This window comes from Pygocentrus nattereri, chromosome 23 (assembly GCF_015220715.1).
Source record: "Pygocentrus nattereri isolate fPygNat1 chromosome 23, fPygNat1.pri, whole genome shotgun sequence".
Taxonomy (NCBI): Eukaryota; Metazoa; Chordata; class Actinopteri; order Characiformes; family Serrasalmidae; genus Pygocentrus; species Pygocentrus nattereri.
In genome coordinates this window covers 18,139,747-18,161,234 of record NC_051233.1, presented here as the reverse complement: position 1 = coordinate 18,161,234, position 21,488 = coordinate 18,139,747, and the positions used below count along the sequence as shown (strand labels likewise).

At 37.5% G+C, this 21,488-nt stretch overlaps 1 protein-coding gene across 2 annotated transcripts; it reads right to left on the bottom strand.

Moving 5' to 3' along the window:
* Nucleotides 1–1,369: 1,369 nt before the first annotated feature.
* Nucleotides 1,370–14,737, bottom strand: glipr2 (GLI pathogenesis-related 2). Of its 2 annotated transcripts, none has more exons than XM_017697691.2 (13): nt 14,524–14,737; nt 10,751–10,777; nt 9,329–9,538; nt 8,592–8,669; nt 8,221–8,403; nt 7,882–7,986; nt 6,985–7,194; nt 6,806–6,883; nt 6,135–6,317; nt 5,131–5,205; nt 4,700–4,918; nt 2,174–2,251; nt 1,370–2,076 (listed from the first exon to the last, which is right to left on the bottom strand). In XM_017697691.2, exons 2-13 carry the CDS (start codon nt 10,755–10,757, stop codon nt 1,916–1,918), a joined length of 1,587 nt encoding a protein of 528 aa, XP_017553180.1. In that variant the 5' UTR covers nt 10,758–10,777; nt 14,524–14,737; the 3' UTR covers nt 1,370–1,915. The 2 variants fall into 2 exon arrangements, with proteins under 2 accessions (XP_017553180.1, XP_017553191.1); XM_017697702.2 differs by having other exon boundaries at nt 5,140–5,205.
* Between the last annotated feature and the right edge of the window lie 6,751 nt (nt 14,738–21,488).

Genomic DNA, 21,488 nt, shown 5'->3' with positions numbered 1-21,488 from the left:
TGAAGCTCTCTACAGACTATTCTTGAGCTAATCTGAAGGCCACAGGAAGTTTGGAGGTATGTAGCTCCTGCAGAACTTTCTGCAGACTCTGCAGAAAGTCGGCGACCTCTGTGCACTATGCACCTCAGCATCCATTGGCCCCACTCTGTCATTTTATTTGGCCTACCACATTGTGGAGTTGCTGTCATTCCCAATCGCTTCCACTTTGTTATAATACCACTAACAGTTGACTGTGGAATATTTAGTAGTGAGGAAATTTCACAACTGGACTTGTTGCTCCTATCACAGTACCATGCTATAATTCACTGAGTTCCTGAGAGCAACCCATTCTTTCACAAATGTTTGTATAAGCAGTCTGCATGCCTATGTGCTTGGTTTCATACACTTGTGGCCATGAAAGTGATTGGAACACCTGAATTCAACTATTTGGATGGGTGAGTGAATACGTTTGGAAATATAGGGTATAATTGGACAAAAATTGTCATTGTCCTTCTACAAGCAGCAAAGTACAGTGACTCTGCATACATGTACATAAAAAATAAAAGAGCTTTTCCCTTAAACTTGATTCTTTAGAACTAGGTGACATCCTGTTGTGCTTTTCTCTAGGTATTCAATGCCATGCTTTCTTTGTAGATATATCTAATCTAGAAATAGAAGTCAGTATATAATATATGTTCTACCTTTATACAATTCAGGGTGTGAATTAAAAAATGAGGGCACGGAGATCACCAGATAATCTTGTCTCAAATTGCCCTTCTGGAATAACAATGAACCAGAATGGGGCATGTAAGAGGACACCATGCCATTCAGGTTTTGCATTCCTTCTCAGCCTGTCTTCTGCTCTGTTTAAACCTGGTTGTGCTTTTTATGTTAGTCATGTTAGAAAATGCATGGTAGTGTTCCCAGGGTAATGGTCAAAAAGGCTCTAACATGCTCTTTTCAATCATGAATGCAATTCCTGTTTTTTTGGTTCTGTAAATATTCCTACAAACCAAACTTGGACGCTACAGCAGCCCTATCCATGCCCAATAACACCTGAGGACCTGCAGTGGCTTGTTGGTACCACCTGCTGATCTTTTTGAGAAAATACATGGTGTGAACTGTTTAAATTCATGCCAGTCTTTTCACATTCAAGCTAACTTAATGGCTGTGAGCAATAGCCCTAACCATAAGAAAATACAATTAGTTGTAAACCATTTTTGGCTGAGCTGAGTCTTTTAGGGGTGATTAATGATTGATAACTGTGCCTTAGAAGGCCATGTTCTTTCCTGTGGGGCTCAAGGACCTCAGGGAATCAGTATGAACTCCAGCCAATGATTAAAATGGCAAGGTCAGGGTTGTAAATAAACCAACACAATGAGTCCATGCCTAAAATATAACAGATCTTAGATCATTTCTTTAATCATCAACTGTAATTTCTTCCATTTTAATTTAAGATAAATACATGACACCTTAGATTTATACATCCCTCTGCAAAACATCCCTCATTAATACTTGATTAAGCCCTTTACCTTTTGATATGTAGCGTATTTGGCTCAACAGGAAACAACAAATAAGGCAAAAGTACAGTAAAATATTTTTGTTATGTCTGTATCCCTCCCAGCTCCATTATGACAAATTTTTATTGTGTGTAGTTGATCTAACCATGCTTTGCTCTCAAATGCATGCTTTTGTAGGAACTATTGCAAGATTGGACAAGCTTCACAGAATATTGGCAAACATCATATTCAATCCAGTGAGAATTGTAGGTATTTTGACAAATATAAAATGAAGGATCCCACCACCTTCTTTCTAAATGAAAATGCATCCTTTTGGAATCTTTGAAAAACACAGCTAGACTTTAATGTTCAACCCTGCCCAACTTTGTGCTGCCAACCAGGTTTTACTTGGAGAGCTAGGTCGTGTTAGTGTGCACTCATTTTCCAGCAGGTGTCACATTGTCCTGAAAGTAGCCAGGGTTGGTGATATTGCCAGCTGGCTCATAAAAGACCACGGTGATGAACAAGCCCTTCTCATCTGTTGCTATCCCAACTCCAGCACGCTCTGAAGACTTCCATACCATCTGAGTGAAGTTTCCTAACAACCATAAACAAGATTCTATGACATACTGCCTCAAAAGCACTAAGTATTTTGTTGATAATTAATGCAGTGTAACAGAGTTTGTCTAGCATACCAGTTCCACTTTGAAAGGTAGGTGTGGAAAAGTTGTACTTTGAGCTTTCCTTGTACCACCCCTCAGCAACCTCTTCACCTACAAGGAAGTGAAGCAAAACAATAATAAACATTTTCATTTGCAAGTTTACAGGTACACCACCACCTTCACACAAATGGCACATTCTAAGAAGTCATAGGTCACTTGACTGCAATGTGCAATGTAAATCAGGCAGACCAGCTTTTCCAGTTATTGTTCAACTGAGAAAACGAGAAAACAAGTGATGTTAGTGATTTTAAATACAGCAGAATAGTTGACGGTAGGCATCGCCCAAACGTCTGTCATTCTGGGCTTTTCATTTACAGCTGTTTCAAGAGTTTACTGAGAATAGCATGAAAAGCTAAAAAAATTCCAGTGATCTGAAATTCTGCAGATGAAAACAGCTTGTGTATCAGACAGGTCAATAAATAATACCAGGAATCATGCAAGCAAACAAATGGGCCAACACCACACAAAGCACATCCAGATTCAACACTGGTGTGCAAGATATAATCTCTGAACGCTCATCAGACTTCACACCAAATAGGCAACAACAGTCAAAGACCATGTCTGGTGCCAATGGTGTTAGCCAAGAACAAGAAAGCAAGCCTTCAGTGGGCACAGAAACATCACTATTGCTTGGCACAGGTTCCTTCTGTGTGATGCTGATGAAAGGCTCTATGCTATATGTCCAGAAGTTTGTAGACATCTGCACATTCAACATCTTTTCTGAAATCAAAGGTATTAATAAGGAGTTTGTTTCCATTTTGCTGCAGTAACAGCCTCAACTCTTTTGGGAAAGCTTGGGAAAACACTAGACATTGAAACATCACTGTGAGGATTTGATTGCATTTAGCTGCAAAGAACATTAGTGAGGTCAGGTACTGAAGTTGGATGATTAGTTTTAGATCACTAACACCACTTTAACTCATTGCAAATATATTGGAAGGAGCTTCATTACTCTAGAGAACAAAGTTCTACTGCTAAACAGCCCAATGCTGGGCTTTATATCCCTCTAGCAAACGCTTGACATTGGACATGATGTCCTTAGGCACATGTGTGGCTGCTCCAGAGCAACCTGTTTCATTGACAATGCTTTTCATTAGAAAACGTATTTAATGGCTATATTATTATGGGTGCATAAGCAGTTCAGCTACAAATCCTAACCTTCTCAGTTATAGTGTTAAAGTGCTGCCTGATGCCTAAACATGTCACATGTCCCTGTGTTGCAGCTAATCTGAACTGATCAGACCCTCTCTTTTTATTCAAATGCCTTGGTTAGAAGAAGAAGATTTTTTCTGTGGACAGGCAACCAAACACCAGAACATTCCAGGGAAATCCTGGATGGGTGGCAACCCTATGTGACAAGGCACAAATCAACACAGAATGGTCCTAGTAGTTTTCATTGCCTTATGGGCCTTCACGTCTCCTGAATCTCAACTTGTCCATGCCCAGGCAAATTCTTGTTTTTTTCTGCAACTCATTACTAGATATTCCTAATGAATTAGCAACTCAGTATATACACTGACAACATTATGACCACCTCCTTGTTTCTATACTCATTGTCCATTTTATCAGCTCATCTTACTGTATAGGTGCACTTTGTAGTTGTACAGTTACAGACTGTTTCTTTGCATTCTTTTTAGTCGCCTTTTACCCTGTTCTTCAGTGGTCAGAACCTCCATGGACCCTCACAGAGCAGGTACTATTTGGGTGGTGGATCATTGTCAGTACTGCTGTAACACTGATGTGGTGGTGCTGTGTTAGTGTGTGTTGGTCTGAGTGGATCAGACAGTAGTGCTGCTGGAGTTTAAACACCTCAGTGTCACTGCTGGACTTAGAATAGTCTACCAACCAAAAATATCCAGTCAACAGCATCATGTGGGCAGCATCCTGTGACCACCAATGAAGGACTAGAGGATGACCAACACAAATGATGCAGCAGCAGATGAGTCATTGTCTCTGACTTTACATCTACAAGGTGGACTGACAAGGTAGGAGTGTCTAATAGAGTGGACAGTGAGTGGACACAGTGTCTAAAACTCCAGCCGTCATGCTGTGTCTGATCAACTCGCACCAGCACAACACACATGAATACACCACCACCACCATGTCAGTGTTACTGCAGTGCTGAGAATGATGCACCAATCAAATAGTACCTGTTTTGTGAGGGTCCATAGAGGTCCTGACCACTGAAAAACAGGGTAAAAGGGGGCTAACAAAGTATGCAGACAAATAGATTGACTACAGTCTGTAACTTGTAGAACTACAAAGTGCACCTATATAGTAAGTGGAGCTGATAAAATGAACAATGAGCATAGAAACAAGAACATGGTTGTAATGTTATGCCTGATTGGTGTATGTAAGCATTAAAACCTGTACATAACGAGAGATTTGAGCTTTTCTGCATGTTGCCTCCATCATTGTGTTTTATGTGTCAAGTCAAGACAAACATTTCCTCAAGTATGTTTCTTAGGGGGGAAACACTTATACTCTGTTCTAGCTTACCGGTAGGTGCTGTCAAAGTAGACGTCCATTTGTATGACATGGTCTCTCCATGGCCTTTCTTGCTGTTCTTCAGGGTTTTAATGCTCACCAGGTGAGCTGCCCATTCCTTTGCCTCTTTAGAGAGGACAGGGCACTGTGAGAGAGGGTGCACCCCATGGCGCTGACGGTAATGGTTCATTGCCGCCAACAGTTGGCTTGGGAACTGAACCAAATTCTTACCTTCATGAGAGAGACAAATGATCGCATAATAATTTACATGGGACTGCAATTTCTTACTCCCATTATTATGTAACTGCCATATCAGTATTTACTAGTTAAGTAGTTACTGAATAATTCATAGTAGAAAAAAAGCTTTAGGATTAATAATGGCTGAATAATAACAGTGTTTAAGAGGTTAAATTTAGCCTTGGACTTATCATGTTTTGACTCACTCTCGTCACCTTTTTCAGTCTTGTTTGACTGAATGCTGAGTCCACCAAATGCTTGTCCAATGCCATCTACTGGACCTATCAAGCACAATGTTTAAAGTCTTGTAATGCTGTTAATATATTACATATTACAATATATTGTATATATATGTCGGATTAAAACCTCGTATCTCCAAAATGGTAACTTTACAGGAGAAGGAAAAAACATACTTTCCTTTAAATGTAAGTCAATGGAACCAGACATCTTTCCAAGTAATTTTGGGTCGTTTCTTTTGGTACATTCACCATAAAATTTGCACACAATTTAAAGGACAACATAATTTTAAATTATGTCAAAAACTGAAAAATGGTAAACTGGAAATTTGGTCCAACAACAGCGATATGCATATAGTCCTATGAAAAAAGACCAAACACTCAACTTGTCATGATTGGCCCCTTCCAGTTCTGTCCTTGTGTTTGTGTTTTGCTTTAGCCCATGTGTGTTTGTTTTGGTTTAGCCCCCTCGTTTCGTGACTCCGCCCCTGACTGTCTCCACCTGTTTTCCGCCTGTCCCTCGTTTTCCCTGTGTATTTAAGCCCTGTGTTTGCCCCTTGTGTTTGCTGGTCTTTGTTGGTGTTATCTGCTGTGTTGGTTGTTCTAGTTACTGTGTGTTGTTTGAACCTGCTTATTGTTTGTCTGTCATGTCTGACCCCCGTTCAATCCGTGTTGGCTCTATGACCCTGGACTGTCTCGACCCTGATTTTGGATTTGCCCTTAATAAATCTCGCTTATCTCCGCATATGCATCCGCCTCCTTGCTCCATGTTACACAACTAAAACCATAAAGCCTAATTAAAAACACAAACCAATACTTCAAAATGAAAGGAATGTGGAGTTTCAAATGCTGGTTCTCCACTAATTCAAAGACTGTATATGCACTTGTTACATACATCATGAAATAGAACTTATTCAAGCTTATTCAAACTATTCAAACATCACTCTAAATGCAACTTCAAAAGGCTTACATACCCGTGTTTGTTGATTTAAGGTCTACAGTGGAACCTGCTGGTAGGACGTTCTTCTCAAAATAGCCAGGGTTGGTGATGTTGCCTGCTGGAAGGTATTGGCCCACAACAAAGATTGCAGCACCATCTGTGGCCAGCCCAAACCCCACCTCCTCAGTGTCCTTCCATACCACCTGAGTAAAATGGCCTAGATAGGCGAACAGAACAGAGTCTCTTAACGATAATGAACCAAATATGTTCTTTTATGTCTTTATTAGGAGGTACTGTACACACAATCTGTCCACTTTATGAGAAACTCTTTCTGGTGGTTCTGGAGTTGGAGAGTAGCCCACCAGTTTAAGCTGCTTCTGGGTGGAGGTTTTTGGGTAGTGGACCACTTTAAAGCTAGCACTGCTGTGCATTATATACTCATACCAGTGGTCCATCACTCAAATAAAATCTGCATACTGGATATTAAAATATTGTAATAGATATTATAATATGATAATGTGTTATGTTATAATATCACAATAGAAATGATAGATATCTGATACCAAAACATGCTATGAAAAGGCCTGCAACTGTAATCAGTATCGGTTGTCCAATCTTGCTTCCACCTCTGTTTCTGCCATTTTAGCTGTTGATGTAAATTAAATAAATGTGATAGGTATAATAACTACTGCAAGGTATATTCACCTGTTCCAGAGGTGAATCCAGGCTTCTTGAAGTTGTAGTCTTTAATTTCACTGTACCAGCTGTCCACTGCCTCACGCCCTGGACAAAACAGACATTCAAACAACAGGTTAGAAACATATAAAGCTAGGTGGTATTGTAATAAAGACGGACTCACAGGACACTAAATATATTGCTCTTACCTGTAAGGGTTTTGGGCACTGAGCTCCAAGTGTAATACAGGTTTTCTCCATAGTCAGCTTTGCTGTGCTTGAGAGTTTTGATTGACAGCAGGTTCTCTGCCCATGCTTGGGCAGAGCGACACAAATCATGATTTATAGTGAGTGGTGGGGCACCATGCTGCTTCCGGTAAGTGTTGTGAATCTGCAGGAACTCCCTCTCAAAGCTGCTGTCTGGGAGACAGACAAAGCAAAAGAATGAATGCTATTCAATGACTAGTTTAAAACACAGGAGAACACATGTAATGTAGAGAAGAACTAATATTAATCTTGCTGCAATTCTGTCTAATCCAAATGGTAGTAAGTTCCCTTTACTCCAAGATTAGTTGATCAGCCAAGACATATTGGGAGTTTCTTTTGTTTGGCTCAGGAGCTATGTACTAATGTTACTAACAAGTAATAGAAGCATATGCCTCGCTTTTTAGCTTCAAAATGCAGGCCTAACTCATCAGACTCTTGTTGAGTTAATAAAAAATCTCAAACAAACTTGCATATGTCCTTTTTCTGACACTTTGGCATACTTTGGCATACTTTGGCAAAAAAAAAAAAACACAATTCCACTATTTACTGAAAGGAGATTCTCCGATTTCATGATATGATTTAAATGATTACATGATAATCTTAAGTGTGACTATAATTTTACTGCTTTAAAGACTTAAACTGCAATTCCTTACTAAAGAGTATAAAATTATATCACCTTTGTACTATAGATTATAGGAGTTAAGTAGTTACTGAATAATTTATAATAGCTACTGAGAAGTTAATCTTAAAATTAATGACTGAATAGTAAGCAGAGATTTTAAGAGGTTAAATTTAGTTTTGCTCCTCTGATTTCTCATGTTCTGCTCTGTTTTGACTCACTCTTGTTCCCTGATGATCCTTTTTCAGCAAGGCCAGATTGCGATGGAATCTTGTTAGACTGAATACTGAGTCCACCAAGTGCTTGTCCACTGCCACCTGCTGGACCTAAGAAGCATAACAATTGGCTTTCTGGAAAAGTCTTGAGTCTTGCAATATTACAAAAGTCTGCTAATCCTTTATCTATGAAAAACAATATAAAAATTTAAAAAAACAAACCATTATGTCAAAATTGGAGGAATGTGGTAATTGACATGTTATGTCTACACTAATTTGAAACGTGCAGGATCCATCATAAAATAGGACACTTTCAGACTAACTTTACATGAAAAGCTCACATACCAGAGGTGATTGACTTTATGTCTACAGGGGAACTTGATGGTAAGACATTCTTCTCAAAATAGCCAGGGTTGGTGATGTTGCCTGCTGGAAGGTACTGGCCCACCACAAAGATTGCAGCACCATCTGTGGCAACCCCAAAGCCCACCTCCTTGGTGTCCTTCCATACCACCTGAGTAAAGTGGCCTATGGAGAAAAACAGATACAGATGTGATATCACATAGCACTTGGGTCTCCAATCCATGAAAAGGTTATCTGTAATTGGCTAGACTTCCTTTCACAAGTCTTATTATAAGTTCAGCGTTAACCTTTTAACCTTAATTTGTATATACTGTATGTAACACCTAGAACATGATAATTCCATGTGTTTTCACCTGTTCCAGAGGTGAATCCAGGTTTCTTAAAGTTGTAGTCTTTAATTTCACTGTACCAGCTGTCCACTGCCTCACACCCTGGACAAAATTGACATTCATATGACATTGATGTACAATGTATTCATATTTCTGATATTTCTCAGTAAATTAGATATATAATAATATTGATATTAATTAGATAACATGTAATCATGCACAAGGAAGGAGATAGTCAAAGGAAAATAAGTGGGAAAACAGGAGTTTCTGAAAGCAGAATAAAAAAAATATATATATATATAAAGAAAAAAAATACTGTCACTATGAGAGAAATAGTATGTAAAGATCTCATAAAAGACAGGAAGATCAAGTTCAGCTCTAGTGTTTGGGATTTCCTGGATCAAGAAGGACAGAAAATAAAACAAAGTTCTAAGATTTTGTATGTAAAAAAAAACCCTACAAATTTCTTTAAAAACTGAAAGCAAATCTCTCAAAAAGAACTGAAGCTCAAAATAAAGGCAAGGGGTAGACACAAGAAGTACTGAAAAAAAAAAAAAATTATTTAGTTGTTGATGCTTCTGTATAAAAAGAAATATATGGTTTTTGCTTTCTTTCTTAAAACTAAGAATACTAGAAATTAAACTGGAAATGAAAGTAAATGAAAAATGGTCTCAGGAGAACTTTAAGCTAGGTGACACTCTATGGAGAAGATCATAGAACCTTGAAAATGACTCACAGGACACTAAACATACTGCTCTTACCTTTAAGGGTTTTGGGCATTGAGCTCCAAGTATAATACAGGTTTTCTCCATAGTCAGCTTTGCTGTGCTTGAGAGTTTTGATTGACAACAGGTGCTCTGCCCATGCTTGGGCAGAATGACACAAATCACGGTTAATAGTGAGGGGTGTGGCACCATGCTGCTTGCGGTAAGTGTTGTGAGCCTGCAGGAACTCCCTCTCAAAGCTGCTGCCTGGGAGAGAAAAAAGCAAAATAACAAATCTTACACAATGAGTGGCCTAAATACAGTATGACAGGTCTGCTGGAGATGACTAGTGATAAATCTTGACACAAGATGTTCAGTCCAGTCAAACTGGGGCTAATGCTTAAATCAATAGTTCTAAAATCTAATTTGCAATTTTTTCTCCTAACTGCAAACAAAGTAAATCAACCAAAACATCTCTGAAGTTTCTGTAGCTTTGTGACGGTAATGTAGCTAACAAGTCAAGGAAGCATATGCCTCATCAATTAGCGTTGTATTGTTCACACATGACTCAAACTGTGTTCACTTGTTATGTAATCTGAATTAGACTTGGTTGTATCGTTTCTGACACTGCATGACAAACTGTTATCAATAAAAATGAAAAAAAAATCTGCTTCAGGAAGCTGCTACTGCCACTTTTAACTATATAAATGAATATAAAAATGAAAATGGATACTTCATCAAGTTGTATCAATAACAGCATATGTCATTCAGTGTCAGAAATCACATAAGCAAGTCTATTTTAGGTTCTGAAACAATTCACTTGAGGCAAGTCTATGATGGTTTAGGCATGTAGTTTCTTCATTTCTTTAAAAAAGGACATTCCGTGTTTCTCACATTAGGGGGAAAACATCATAGAAATGTAGTCTTTGCAAATGTCATTGTGTAGATAACCATATGTGATACTGACAACTATTTTGACTTTGTATGCCTTTTAGAAGGGAGTAGCCTAGCATGAGCTAGCAACCCAGAGCACTATTTCTACTTTTGATGCTTCTGTCCTTCTGTGTGACAGAAAAAAGTGACAAAAATAGATGACAGATGAACAAGAAGACACAAAAAATCATATTTACGAAGCAGTCACAGACTAAAGCATGCTTTTAAGCATAAATGTGTGAAATTTGCTATAAGGTTCCATTGAACCAATAAACATTCAAGATAATCACCTTGTTGTGTCATATTTGTGTATATTCTTATAGTAAGGAACATAAAGGATAAAGTACATACACATAAAATAGGATGCATGGATAAGCATTTCATTATCATGCTGGGACATTCATGATTCACATTCAAATTCAAGCTTCACATTCAAGTTTGCTAAGAGCTAAGAAGGCTAGAGTGAACAAAACAAATATTAAACTAGCCATTAAACTAGTACCGGCCACAAAATCTATAGGAACATGACATTTAGGCCAAACCTACCTGCCATTCTTGATGTACCTTCCAAAGCTGTAATACAAAGAGAACAAGGAAATTATTTGGACAAGTTGTTTACCTTTCTTACTGAAAAGAAAAAAAAAACAGTACACACAAGCATGTATTCAGTGTTGGTCTGGTGCTGGTTTAGCTAGTCACTCTGCCTGTTCATGCTGATTGACCAGCATATCAATATCCAAAACACAACATATGCTGCTTTTGCTGGTGATCAGCATGTCAGCTTCCATTGCTGCTGAGCAGCATACCAACACCCATAATTCAACATAGGCTGGTTTTACTAATGACTAGCTATGATAGTCTATGATGATTTTCTTGCAATGGTATGTTTATAAGCATAACTCTATTAAAAAAACATGCCAACACAGCCCTTAGCCTGTGGGAAAGGTGCAAAAGAACACACAAACAAACCGCATTTACTCCTGATATGCTGTAACTGCTGATCTGAATGCTGCCATTTACATGGAATTTCAGGCAGCTGTGGCAGAGTGTTCGACTGGATTCTTATACCACAAATTGTGGTGCCTTGTTTGTCCTCATACTTATGTATGTTGAGGTGGTCAATTAACACTCTACACACTATCATTAGGTGTCTTCTGTCATTGTCATTGTTGTGTACAAGCTCACTGAAGCTTCTCGAGAAAGATCTTATCTCTTACAGTTTCAGTGCCCAAATGCATACGGGCACAATGCCATGAAAGCTGCCATGAAAGCCAAGGACCGCAAAGCAGGTTTCAACTGCTTAATAAACTGGTAGATACATGTAAAAATAATTTTCTAAGCCTCAACCCATCACTAACCCTAATGTCAGAGACAGAGACAAAGAGACGTTTGTTCTTTCGGTTTTAAAACATTAAACATACAGCTTTTGTAAAACGCACTTAACGAAGTTGGGGCTGGTCCTGATATTTCAGAATAGTTTTTTCTCTTCTTTTCCTATAAAATCTGTCTTGTCCTGACAATCAGGACTGTTTCTTACTGTAAACGCAGAAGCTGTCACTTAGGGCCCACAAGCTAGAAGAGGCAGAGAAAATATGTGTTGTTTATTCATTTATTAAATTACATACTGTTCTTCGCATTCTTCTTTTTATTATTCTACAGTAAAAAAAATTGCAATGCTATGTCTCCTACAGCTTTCAAGCTAGAACCATGAACCACTGCAGGATAATAAATCCTTTATGCAAATAGGATGTTTGCGTTGTTTTTTAACCAGTTCGACTTAGTGTTTGTATAGCATTTGTTCAAACACTTTTTTATCTATAGTAATGAATAGAAGAATGCTCAACATCTTGAAACTAAGTAATTCCACCACAGTCAGTATACAGTCCATAGCCAAAGAATGATGCTCTTCGTGTAAGTTGTAGTAATTTCATTTCTCAGTGGTTCTGTTGCCAATGATGAAGCCTCTTTACAACCGAATGCCTTCTTTTTAAGCAATTGGACCGCTACAAATTTAACCAATTACTTTTCCTAACACAGATGAATGAAATGGGTCGAGGCTTTCAGTTCTAAGTGCACTTATTTTTTTGTCGTGTAAATGTGTCTATGGTGAATAACAGCTATGATGAATAACAAAATAGAGGAAAGACATACAGCTGTAGCTCATCTTCAGCTGGGTGAAATATTGTGACATTGCTTGTTATTCACCATCTATGCAAAGGCAAAGTTTCACTGATTTTCCATTAAGCCTGGTCAGATTAAACTGTCAACAGGGATTCCCTGTGGCAAATACTTCTTTCAGTCTCGGACTAGTCTTAATCTGTGAAAACCAGTCTTATGAGTCCATCATATAAAAACTTACCAAGTTTTTATCTCTACTGAAACATTGTGCAACACATAAATAAGATAAGATAAGATAAGATAAGATAAGATAAGATAAGATAAGATAATCCTTTATTAGTCCCATAGCGGTGAAATTCACATAAAAATAAATAAATCAATCAAAATCAAATAAAATCAAATAAATAAGTAAGTAAATAAATCCACAGCTGTGTATATGTGGAACCTTTACAGTTCAAGTAATTTATCTTATCCGAGTTACTTTACTGTTAAAGACAACATTAAATGTTGAAACTGAGAAATGTTATGTTTTTTGAAAAGTATCTTCCCATTTTGTTACCAGTAACATTTCAGGAAAGGTGGGACGGGGGCATGTTTATCACTGTGTTGCATCACTTTTTCTTTTAACAACACTCTGTAAGCATTTGGGAACTGAGGAGACCAACTGCTGTAGTTTTGACAGTTTTCCCAAACTTGCAAATTCCAGCTGCTCAACAGTTTGGGTCTCTTTGTCATATTTTGGTTTCAAAATGCATTGTTTTGCTGCAATAAGCAAGGCTTTTGCTGAAAAAGATGTTGTCTGGATGCATATATTGTTCAGCATTAATGGTGCCAACACAGATGTATGTTTCACCCATGCCATGTGCACTAATCCACCCCTACTCCATCACAGATGCTGGCTTTTGAGCTGTGCAATCTGGATTTGAGCTGGGGATTCTGGATCCTGATTTTATATAGCTGCATTTCTGGGGGCAGCCATGAACTGTGTTCTCAGACAGGTTTTTGCAAGTGATCCTGAGCCGTGCAGTGATTGCCACTACAGAATCGTATATGTTTTTAATGTAGTGGCACCTGACGGCCTGAATGTCATGGCCAGGCAATGTTGGCTTTCAGCCTTGTTCTTTGCTTACAGAGATATCTTTGAACACTCTGATTGTTTTAATGATATTCTTATACTATGTACCATAGATGATCCAGATGTTCTGTGCTATTTTACATTGAGAAACGTTCTTGAATTGTTGCATATGTATGCAAAAGTTTGGGTGCCCTTTGTCATGTTTTGTTGATTTTCTAAGTGAAAATAAGCACACAACCTCTACAGAGAATTTCTGTACGTTTTAATGCACAATTACTGTATATGTGCTGAATTTAGCATGTTGGAATTATATGGCCTGTGCAAAAGCTATGACACATTTTATGTTATATTTTATTTTATATTCAACATATTAAACCCAGGAAATAAATGAAACTTGTGCACTAAAACTTGCAGAATAGTAGCCATATTTGTTAGTTCCTTGTAGAGAGTGTGTTAACTTTTTTTTTTTTTTTACCAAGAAAAACATGCAATTTGATCAGGGATATTCAACCTTGTGCATACAACTCCATGAAATTAATTCTTTATACAAAATACATTTTGTTGATTTACATCAGTTGTAGCTCATGGAATTTGGGAAATGCTGTTGAAAGATTTTATGTTTATTTTATTGATAGTTATAATTGCTACTGTGAAGTTAGTGTACAAATGTTGTACATTCATGCTTGTCTTTTCATTTTCTGTGCTAGTTATTGACATTGACATATCTTGACATTGAAACAAATAGACAAAGACATAAGCATAGGCTCAAACCTGTTAATACAGAAGGTAAAAGATATATGGCAGTAATTATGCAATTACAAGCACAGCAGTCAAAAAAATGAAAAAAAAAAAAGTCAAATGTTATAACCCTAGACATCTAAGGTCTTCAATTTCATCACGAGAATCAAATCTGTGCAGCAAAGCATTTGTCATAATGCATAGCTGTGGTTTGAACATTTACACATAGCATCACTCATACAGCCCTGCGATGGACTGGCGACCTGTCCAGGGTGTATCCTGCCTTCCGCCCGAAGACTGCTGGGATAGGCTCCAGCATCCCCCCCGCGACCCTGATGGAGAAGCTGCTTGGAAAATGGATGGATGGATCATTCATACATGTACGTACCTGCTGTCAGTGCACACGGTGGAGTAAATGGTCCTTCCTGTCTTTCGTTCCTTCTCAGTTCCTCTCTCACTGTGCTCTCTCTTCCTGCATGCACGCAGAGGAACTATTTATCTGCAGTACAATGCACCTCCCTCTTCTGTGAAGGAACTGCGCACTGAAGAAACTGCCTTTAAGTCTCTCTCTCTCACACACACACACACACACACGCACACACACACACACACACACACACACACACACACACACACACACACACACACACACACACACAAAAGAGTGTACTTACAAATACACACCTTATACATTGTGTCTCCATTTGTTACACAATAACAATACATGCAGCAACAATGTAACTAATGTAATATATTCACTGTTACAGATAGACTACAATGTAATTACACATGTGCAACAGTAAAACTTTTCTAATGATTCTGTGGTACACAACTAATTATAAAGGAGGAGACTTTGAAATATGAATAGAAAAGCTTTTAAAGCCCCATTGTTCTGGAGATCTGCGCCAAGGCAGTAGCCAGAATAAATCATGATTCATGTTCAGATTCATGTTTTCTGTGTGTTATTGAACCAAATGCAACAAAGTAAAAAAATTTTTACTGGTAATTTCAAAATATCTTTTTGAAATTGTAACTTAACCTTCAGTTTTGAGTGCTTTGGACTCTGCCCATTCTAAGAGATAAGACTCTGGTCTTGAATGAGTGTAAATAACTACTTGGCAGTGTTGCCATCTATGTGATAAATCATAAAGATAAAACTTTAAAAGATTTAACTTCATGATTTATCTTTATTACTGTTTGTTACTGTTATTACATTTTCATTTATAATACATTTAGCAGGCTTTCTTATCCAGAGTGACTTACAAGATGTGCTTTGTCTATCTAGAAAAAGTATCTTTGCTAGTTACCAATAGGTTAGAGAGAAAGCTAGTCCTGAGCTCAGATACTGCTAGAAACAAAAAGTCACTGTCAATACCTAGAGAAAAAGGAACAGAGTTGAACACAGAACAGTGCAATACAGTAAAATGCAATACATAAGTGCAGTGGTACTTATTAATGCTATTCATCCATGTGATCATAAGACAAACTACATTGTTGCAACCACAAAGAAACACTTGTGTAATTGCATGAGTAAAAACTAAAATTAAGTGTGTACTTGCATCAGATGTACAACTGCAATTCATCTTCAACAGTCAATAATACTTCAGCAGTAGTCACATTGTTATTGCATGCATTGTTAATGTGTAAATACACAGTTTTTCATAACACATTAGAAATTTACAGATTGGCTGAAACAAAATAGTGTTCGGGTTAATTTTCACAAGTTAAAAGTAGAGCTGAACCTGATATTGCGACAGTTTTTGTCTCTATTCGTAACACAAAAGGCTGCTGCTTTTTGATATCAGAGCACTCTTGATACAATGCTCAGTGCTTCTTTTCTGTACTTTTTGTTTATATCACAGAACTGTATGAACGCAACAGAATACTCAAGGTTGTTAACGCAAACGGCATCATGGCTACGATGATTGGTGTTATTCATGATAACATACCTTCTCTCATGTACTATTGCTTAGATAAGTATATGTTTGCAATAAAATGCCCCATATATATAGCTATATAATAATAATCAACACTGATCAGGCATAACATTATTATCGTCCATTTTATCAGCTCCACTTACTATATAGGTGCACTTTGTAACTCTACAAAGCGATTTTGTTGGTCCTTAGGTTATAGAGCATCGCTATATTTTTCTAGTCAAGAGATTATTGTCCTAAAATGTATGAAAACAAACAAACACACATACACACTTCCACACATATACAGCTTATGTAATTAACATTCAGTTTTGATCTGCCAGAAGAAATGAAGGAAAAAATGATTCTCAAGTTCTGACCTGTTTGGTAAAGTATGATTTACTCTCTTATTGCATGCTCCCTCATCTAAGTTCAAGAGGATATAACGTCCTGTTGCGTCATTTTAAGTTCCCCTGCTGTGGTTTCTCACCTCATATTCTGCTCTTCCTGTTTGGACCACATGACCAAGGCAACTCAGGACAAACAGAAAACAGTTGCCACATATCAGACTCAGAATACAGGTTCTTTTGGCCAAACACAGCCTCAGATCTCTTAAAGATATCAGGTTAAGTGTTTCATTACTGTAAGCACCTGGTGTCAATTTCAGACAGAAGTACACAGAAGTATAAAGGAGTTTTAACTGCTTAACATAACTGACATTTTTCTGAAGTGAAGGTATCTGTTTCAAAACAGTCTGTCTGTTTGTGTCTGTCTCATTCAAAACCCAGCCACCACTAAAAGCATTACACAAAATTCTCTGGGGGCAAATGCTTGTTACCTCTGTGCTGATGCTTTTCAAACAATCAACCAAATGTTGAGCCACTATCTATGCTGAAATTGCTTAATGTGGCCACTGGGGAAAGGGAAGGCATGGGCTGAGTGCACACTCAAATACATAAACCAGAGATTTGGTTCAATTTATAATGTGAAAATATGTCAGCATTAATTGCAAGTGCATTTTGCACTGAGGTAAGTCCACAAATGCTCACTCTACTCTATTTGACTGAATGGAAATGTGCTGCAGTCAGCCTCCTACAAGGCCCAGAATTTAAATACTGGACAGAATTTACATAATGTCTATAGCACTCCACTTCTGTGGTATTCTCTCCAGCATTACTACATGCTTACAATAACTAGCTACTTTATTGGAAACCCCTACCGTACAGTCAAACACTGTAGTCCTTCTGTTGAAGCGTAATTTGTATTACCTTCATCAATAGTCAGTTTATGATCTCAAAGCTATGCTTGGCTGAATGTTTTTCAGTGATACTCATACCACCTGTTTGTTTTGGTGAGCGCACACATGACTACCACTGCAAGAATAACAGCTCAGTAGTGACAATTTTAGCTAATTTTGACCATTGACAGCAAACACAACTTTTTACAGGTGTGCACACATAAATCTAAATATATTTCATTAAAAAAAAAAAAAACATTTGCAGAAAAGACAGTTATGAAGGTTACACTATAAATTTCAAACTTTGAAACACGTATTAAAAACAGTGAGATCTAATTGCTCACAGTGTGACAACAAGTAATAGGGATGCAGTCTCACTTCCTGCTCTAAAATTAAGGGGTGTGGCTAAAATAAGGCTCTGTATATGGACTAAAACATTTTGTGTTTCAGTAGTGATGTAAAAACATGGGCTTTTATTTTAAAAGTGAATCTAAAGTAAGACATTTTTCAAATCTTTCAACAATCTAAAAAAAAACTGATTAGAAGAAAAAAAGTATTACTTAAAATAATGTAAATTAGTACTAAATTTAGGGGTTAGGATTTTGGACAGCCACCTCCTAATAGAAAATGATGATATGTATTTAGTTTGTTTTTGTCTCTATGAATGCCTTAAGTTTTATGACATAATCCTTGTAAATATCTATTTAAGTTTAAATATTTTATTGTTTTTTAATAGTTTTGTATTTTTTTATTGTGGAACTGCAGTTTAAACTAATTTGGTAGGATGGTCCACATATTTGCAGAGTCTGGGGAGAAATATAATAACTGTTATGTGCAGTTTATCAAAGAAAGATATGAAGATATTGCCCAAATAGAGATGCAAATAAGGTGTGTTGCAGAGGAGTTATACAGTTGTATGAGGGAGGTCTGTTATTCAGTTCAAGTTTAAAGTGCAAAGTGTTTTGGGTAATGAGTGCTACTGCCCTTGGGGGCTGTTAGCATATCTGGCTGTGCTGGCTTTGATGCACATTATATGGCCATAAGTATGTGGACAAACCACCTAATTACTGAATTTGGTTTTTCGGCCAAACCTGTTGCTAACAGTTGCATAAAATCAAGAAGATAACCATGCAATCTTCACAAACAAACACTGGTAGAATGGGTTATCCTGAGGAGCTCAGTGACTTTCAATATGGCACTTTCATAGTCACCTTTACCACAAGCCAGTTCACGGAATTTTTGCCTAGAAGCAACGATAGTTCAGACAGTAATCGGTAGACCACACACACTCACAGAACAGAGACAGCCACAGACGATTGTGTGTTCAGCCCAGATAGTTGCTACTGCACCAAGAGATCTGCTGTTCACCTTCTTTTCTGTAGGCAAATGCATCACTGATGGTTATAAGTGGTGTCATCTGCAAACTTCAGGATCTTCACAGCTGGTTTATCAAATAGATTAATATTTTAAGGTATGCTCACACAATGCAGACTCTACCTTACTGCTCAGTCCTTTGCTCAAATTAGAACTTTTTGCCTTGGTGGGTCAAATGCTTTTAGTGTAAACCCACCTCTGCCATAAAATAACCCTCACATCCAAATCACCAAAGCCACACAGATAAACAACAAATAAACAAACAAGCATCACAAGCCTTAACTGTAAAGATTATTCGCTCTGATCAGCTGTTCTGATCATCTGATCGTCCACTGTTCATAATTAGGGCTAGTAAGTGAAAATGGGTCAGATATGTTAATACTTCTGCTGTTGTTACCAGTAAATGATGCCAAAGCAATTCGTCTCACCCCTTTTCACCATCACCTTTTCATTCAGACATGTTCTGAACATGTTATCTTTGTAATAAAGGCTTGTTCTGCTGGTTAGTTCAGCTGTTTGTCGTTCATGATGCATATAGTTGATTCAGCAATCACCATCAACAGGAACGTAGACCATCAATCCATAACAATGGTGGCTCAGATCAGATTTGAAAACATTTGATTTTTGCATTCACAGAGCTCTGAAAACATCAGGACTGTCACATTTGGACAAAAATCATACATTTGTAGCTTCAGCCTTGTATTATGAATGTAGCCATAGTCTCCCAGTTATCCAATCAAATTTAGGCGTTCTTGTAAAATAATTAGTGGTTTAACCTGAAAAAAACTTTGTGTGTCCATGCTTTTACTCTCAGATATCCATCTTTAAACCTCAAGCAGCACTCCTTATGCTACTGTTCATAGTTGCAGTAAGATGTCCATGCCCTATGCCAACCTCACCTAAACGTAAAGATTTTTTGTTATTGGTCAGACGGATCAGTACATGTCTGGTGGTTACATGTGTGTTTAAATGGAAACTGTGGCATGGACCAAAAGGAAATATAATGTAGGACTAGACATAATCCATGTCTGGAAAACTTTTCTTTAGTTATTATTCAATAATTAAGCTCAGGGCATATTACACCTACCACAAATTATTAAGTAATATCAAACTTATATTTAAGTGGTGTAGTTATGTAATTGAGAAGATGAAGTGTGTGCTGACAATGACCCATGAGGTCATATTCCCAGAGAGGGATTAAGCCTAGTTTTGAATTACACATCATTCAGAATAAAGGCAAATGAAAATTTCCCATTAAGGTAAATGTAGACCAGGATAGCCTTACCCCTAAATGGCCAGGGCACACAGGAGGGCCCAATGTTTTATAACATACTTCTATAACTATAGAATTGCTCAGGTGGTTTGCATTGAAGTCCTTGTGTTTACTGAATAATAAACCTTAGTATGTAATAAGTAATATATATAATAAGAAGAAATGTAAAGCTATATATTGTGTTTAGTGCTGTGTTAGATGACATTATGTACTGAATTGTATGTGCCTGTACTGTGATTTTATTTAGAATAAAATAAAATAAAAATATAAAGTTCTGCCAATTTTTTATATCCTTACATTTTCATGTCTGTCACACCTATCTCTTGTCATGTATAGGCTGGGCCTAATCTTGACATCAGTCCAGCTATACATTTTTTTCTCTTCTGTAACTTTGCATTCAATAAATATTGTAAAAGTGGTGAATGATAACTTTAAGCAAATGTAGTTTGTTAGTCTGCATACAAATCTACTTAAAATTCTAAAATGAAAGAGAAAGCTGTACAGCATCTATCAATTAAAATTATATATATATATATATATATATATATATATATATATATATATAAATGCTGTCTAGAATTCATCATATTTTCAAATGCTAGTTCATTTAATAACTCCTTCACAAAATTCTTAAAATGTTAAACAAAACATCTAGAATATGATATGCCAGAAATTACATGTTGTTATCTGTACATATACATTAGTGCTTCTTCGTGTACTGCACTACTGTTTTGTGGTTTATTGTTTTTTGCAAATATTCACTCATTTTGAATTTGATGCCTGAAACACATAGAAGTTGGGACAGGGGCATGTTTACCACTGTGTTACATCACCTTTCCTTTTAACAACACTCAATAAGTGTTTGGGAACTGAGGACACTAATTGTTGAAGCGTTGTAGGTGGACTTCTTTCCCATTCTTGCTTAATGTACAACTTCAGTTGCTCAACAGTCCGGGGTCTCCGTTGCCGTATTTTGCATTTCATAATGTGCCACACATTTTCAATGGGAGACAGGTCTGGACTGCTGGGAGGCCAGTCTAGTACCTGCACTCTTTTACTACGAAGCCACGCTGTTGTAACACGTGAAGAATATGGCTTGGCATTGTCTTGCTGAAATAAGCAGGGACATCCCTGAAAAAAACGTTGCTTGGATAGCAGCATATGGTGCTCCAAAACCTGTATGTACATTCCAGCATTAATGGTGCCTTCACAGATGTGCAAGTTACCCAAGCCATGGGCACTAACACACCCCCATACCATCAGAGATGCTGGCTTTTGAACTTTGTGCTGATAATAACCCAGACAGTCCTTTTCCTCTTTGGCCCAGAGGATGCCAGCAGCGTTTCTGGGTGTTGTTGATATATGGCTTTCGCTTTGCATAACAGAGTTTTAACTTGCACTTGTGGATGGAGCGATGTACGTTGGAATAGAGTTCAGACGAGTGCAGATCTAGATAAATGGTAGCTTTAATACTAACCAGAGGAAAACCCAAAATCGTAGTCACAAAACAGTCCAAAGAGTCGAAACACAGAGCATTCCAGACATGCAACAGT

What these genes read in the sequence shown, in the direction of transcription:
- glipr2 (XM_017697691.2), bottom strand. An exon ending in AATGCCCAAAACCCTTAAAG is followed by an intron (nt 8,670 to 9,328) that starts GTAAGAGCAGTA and finishes AATTTTGTCCAG; the next exon opens with GGTGTGAGGCAGTGGACAGC. An exon ending in TACCTTTCAAAGTGGAACTG is followed by an intron (nt 2,077 to 2,173) that starts GTATGCTAGACA and finishes TATGGTTGTTAG; the next exon opens with GAAACTTCACTCAGATGGTA.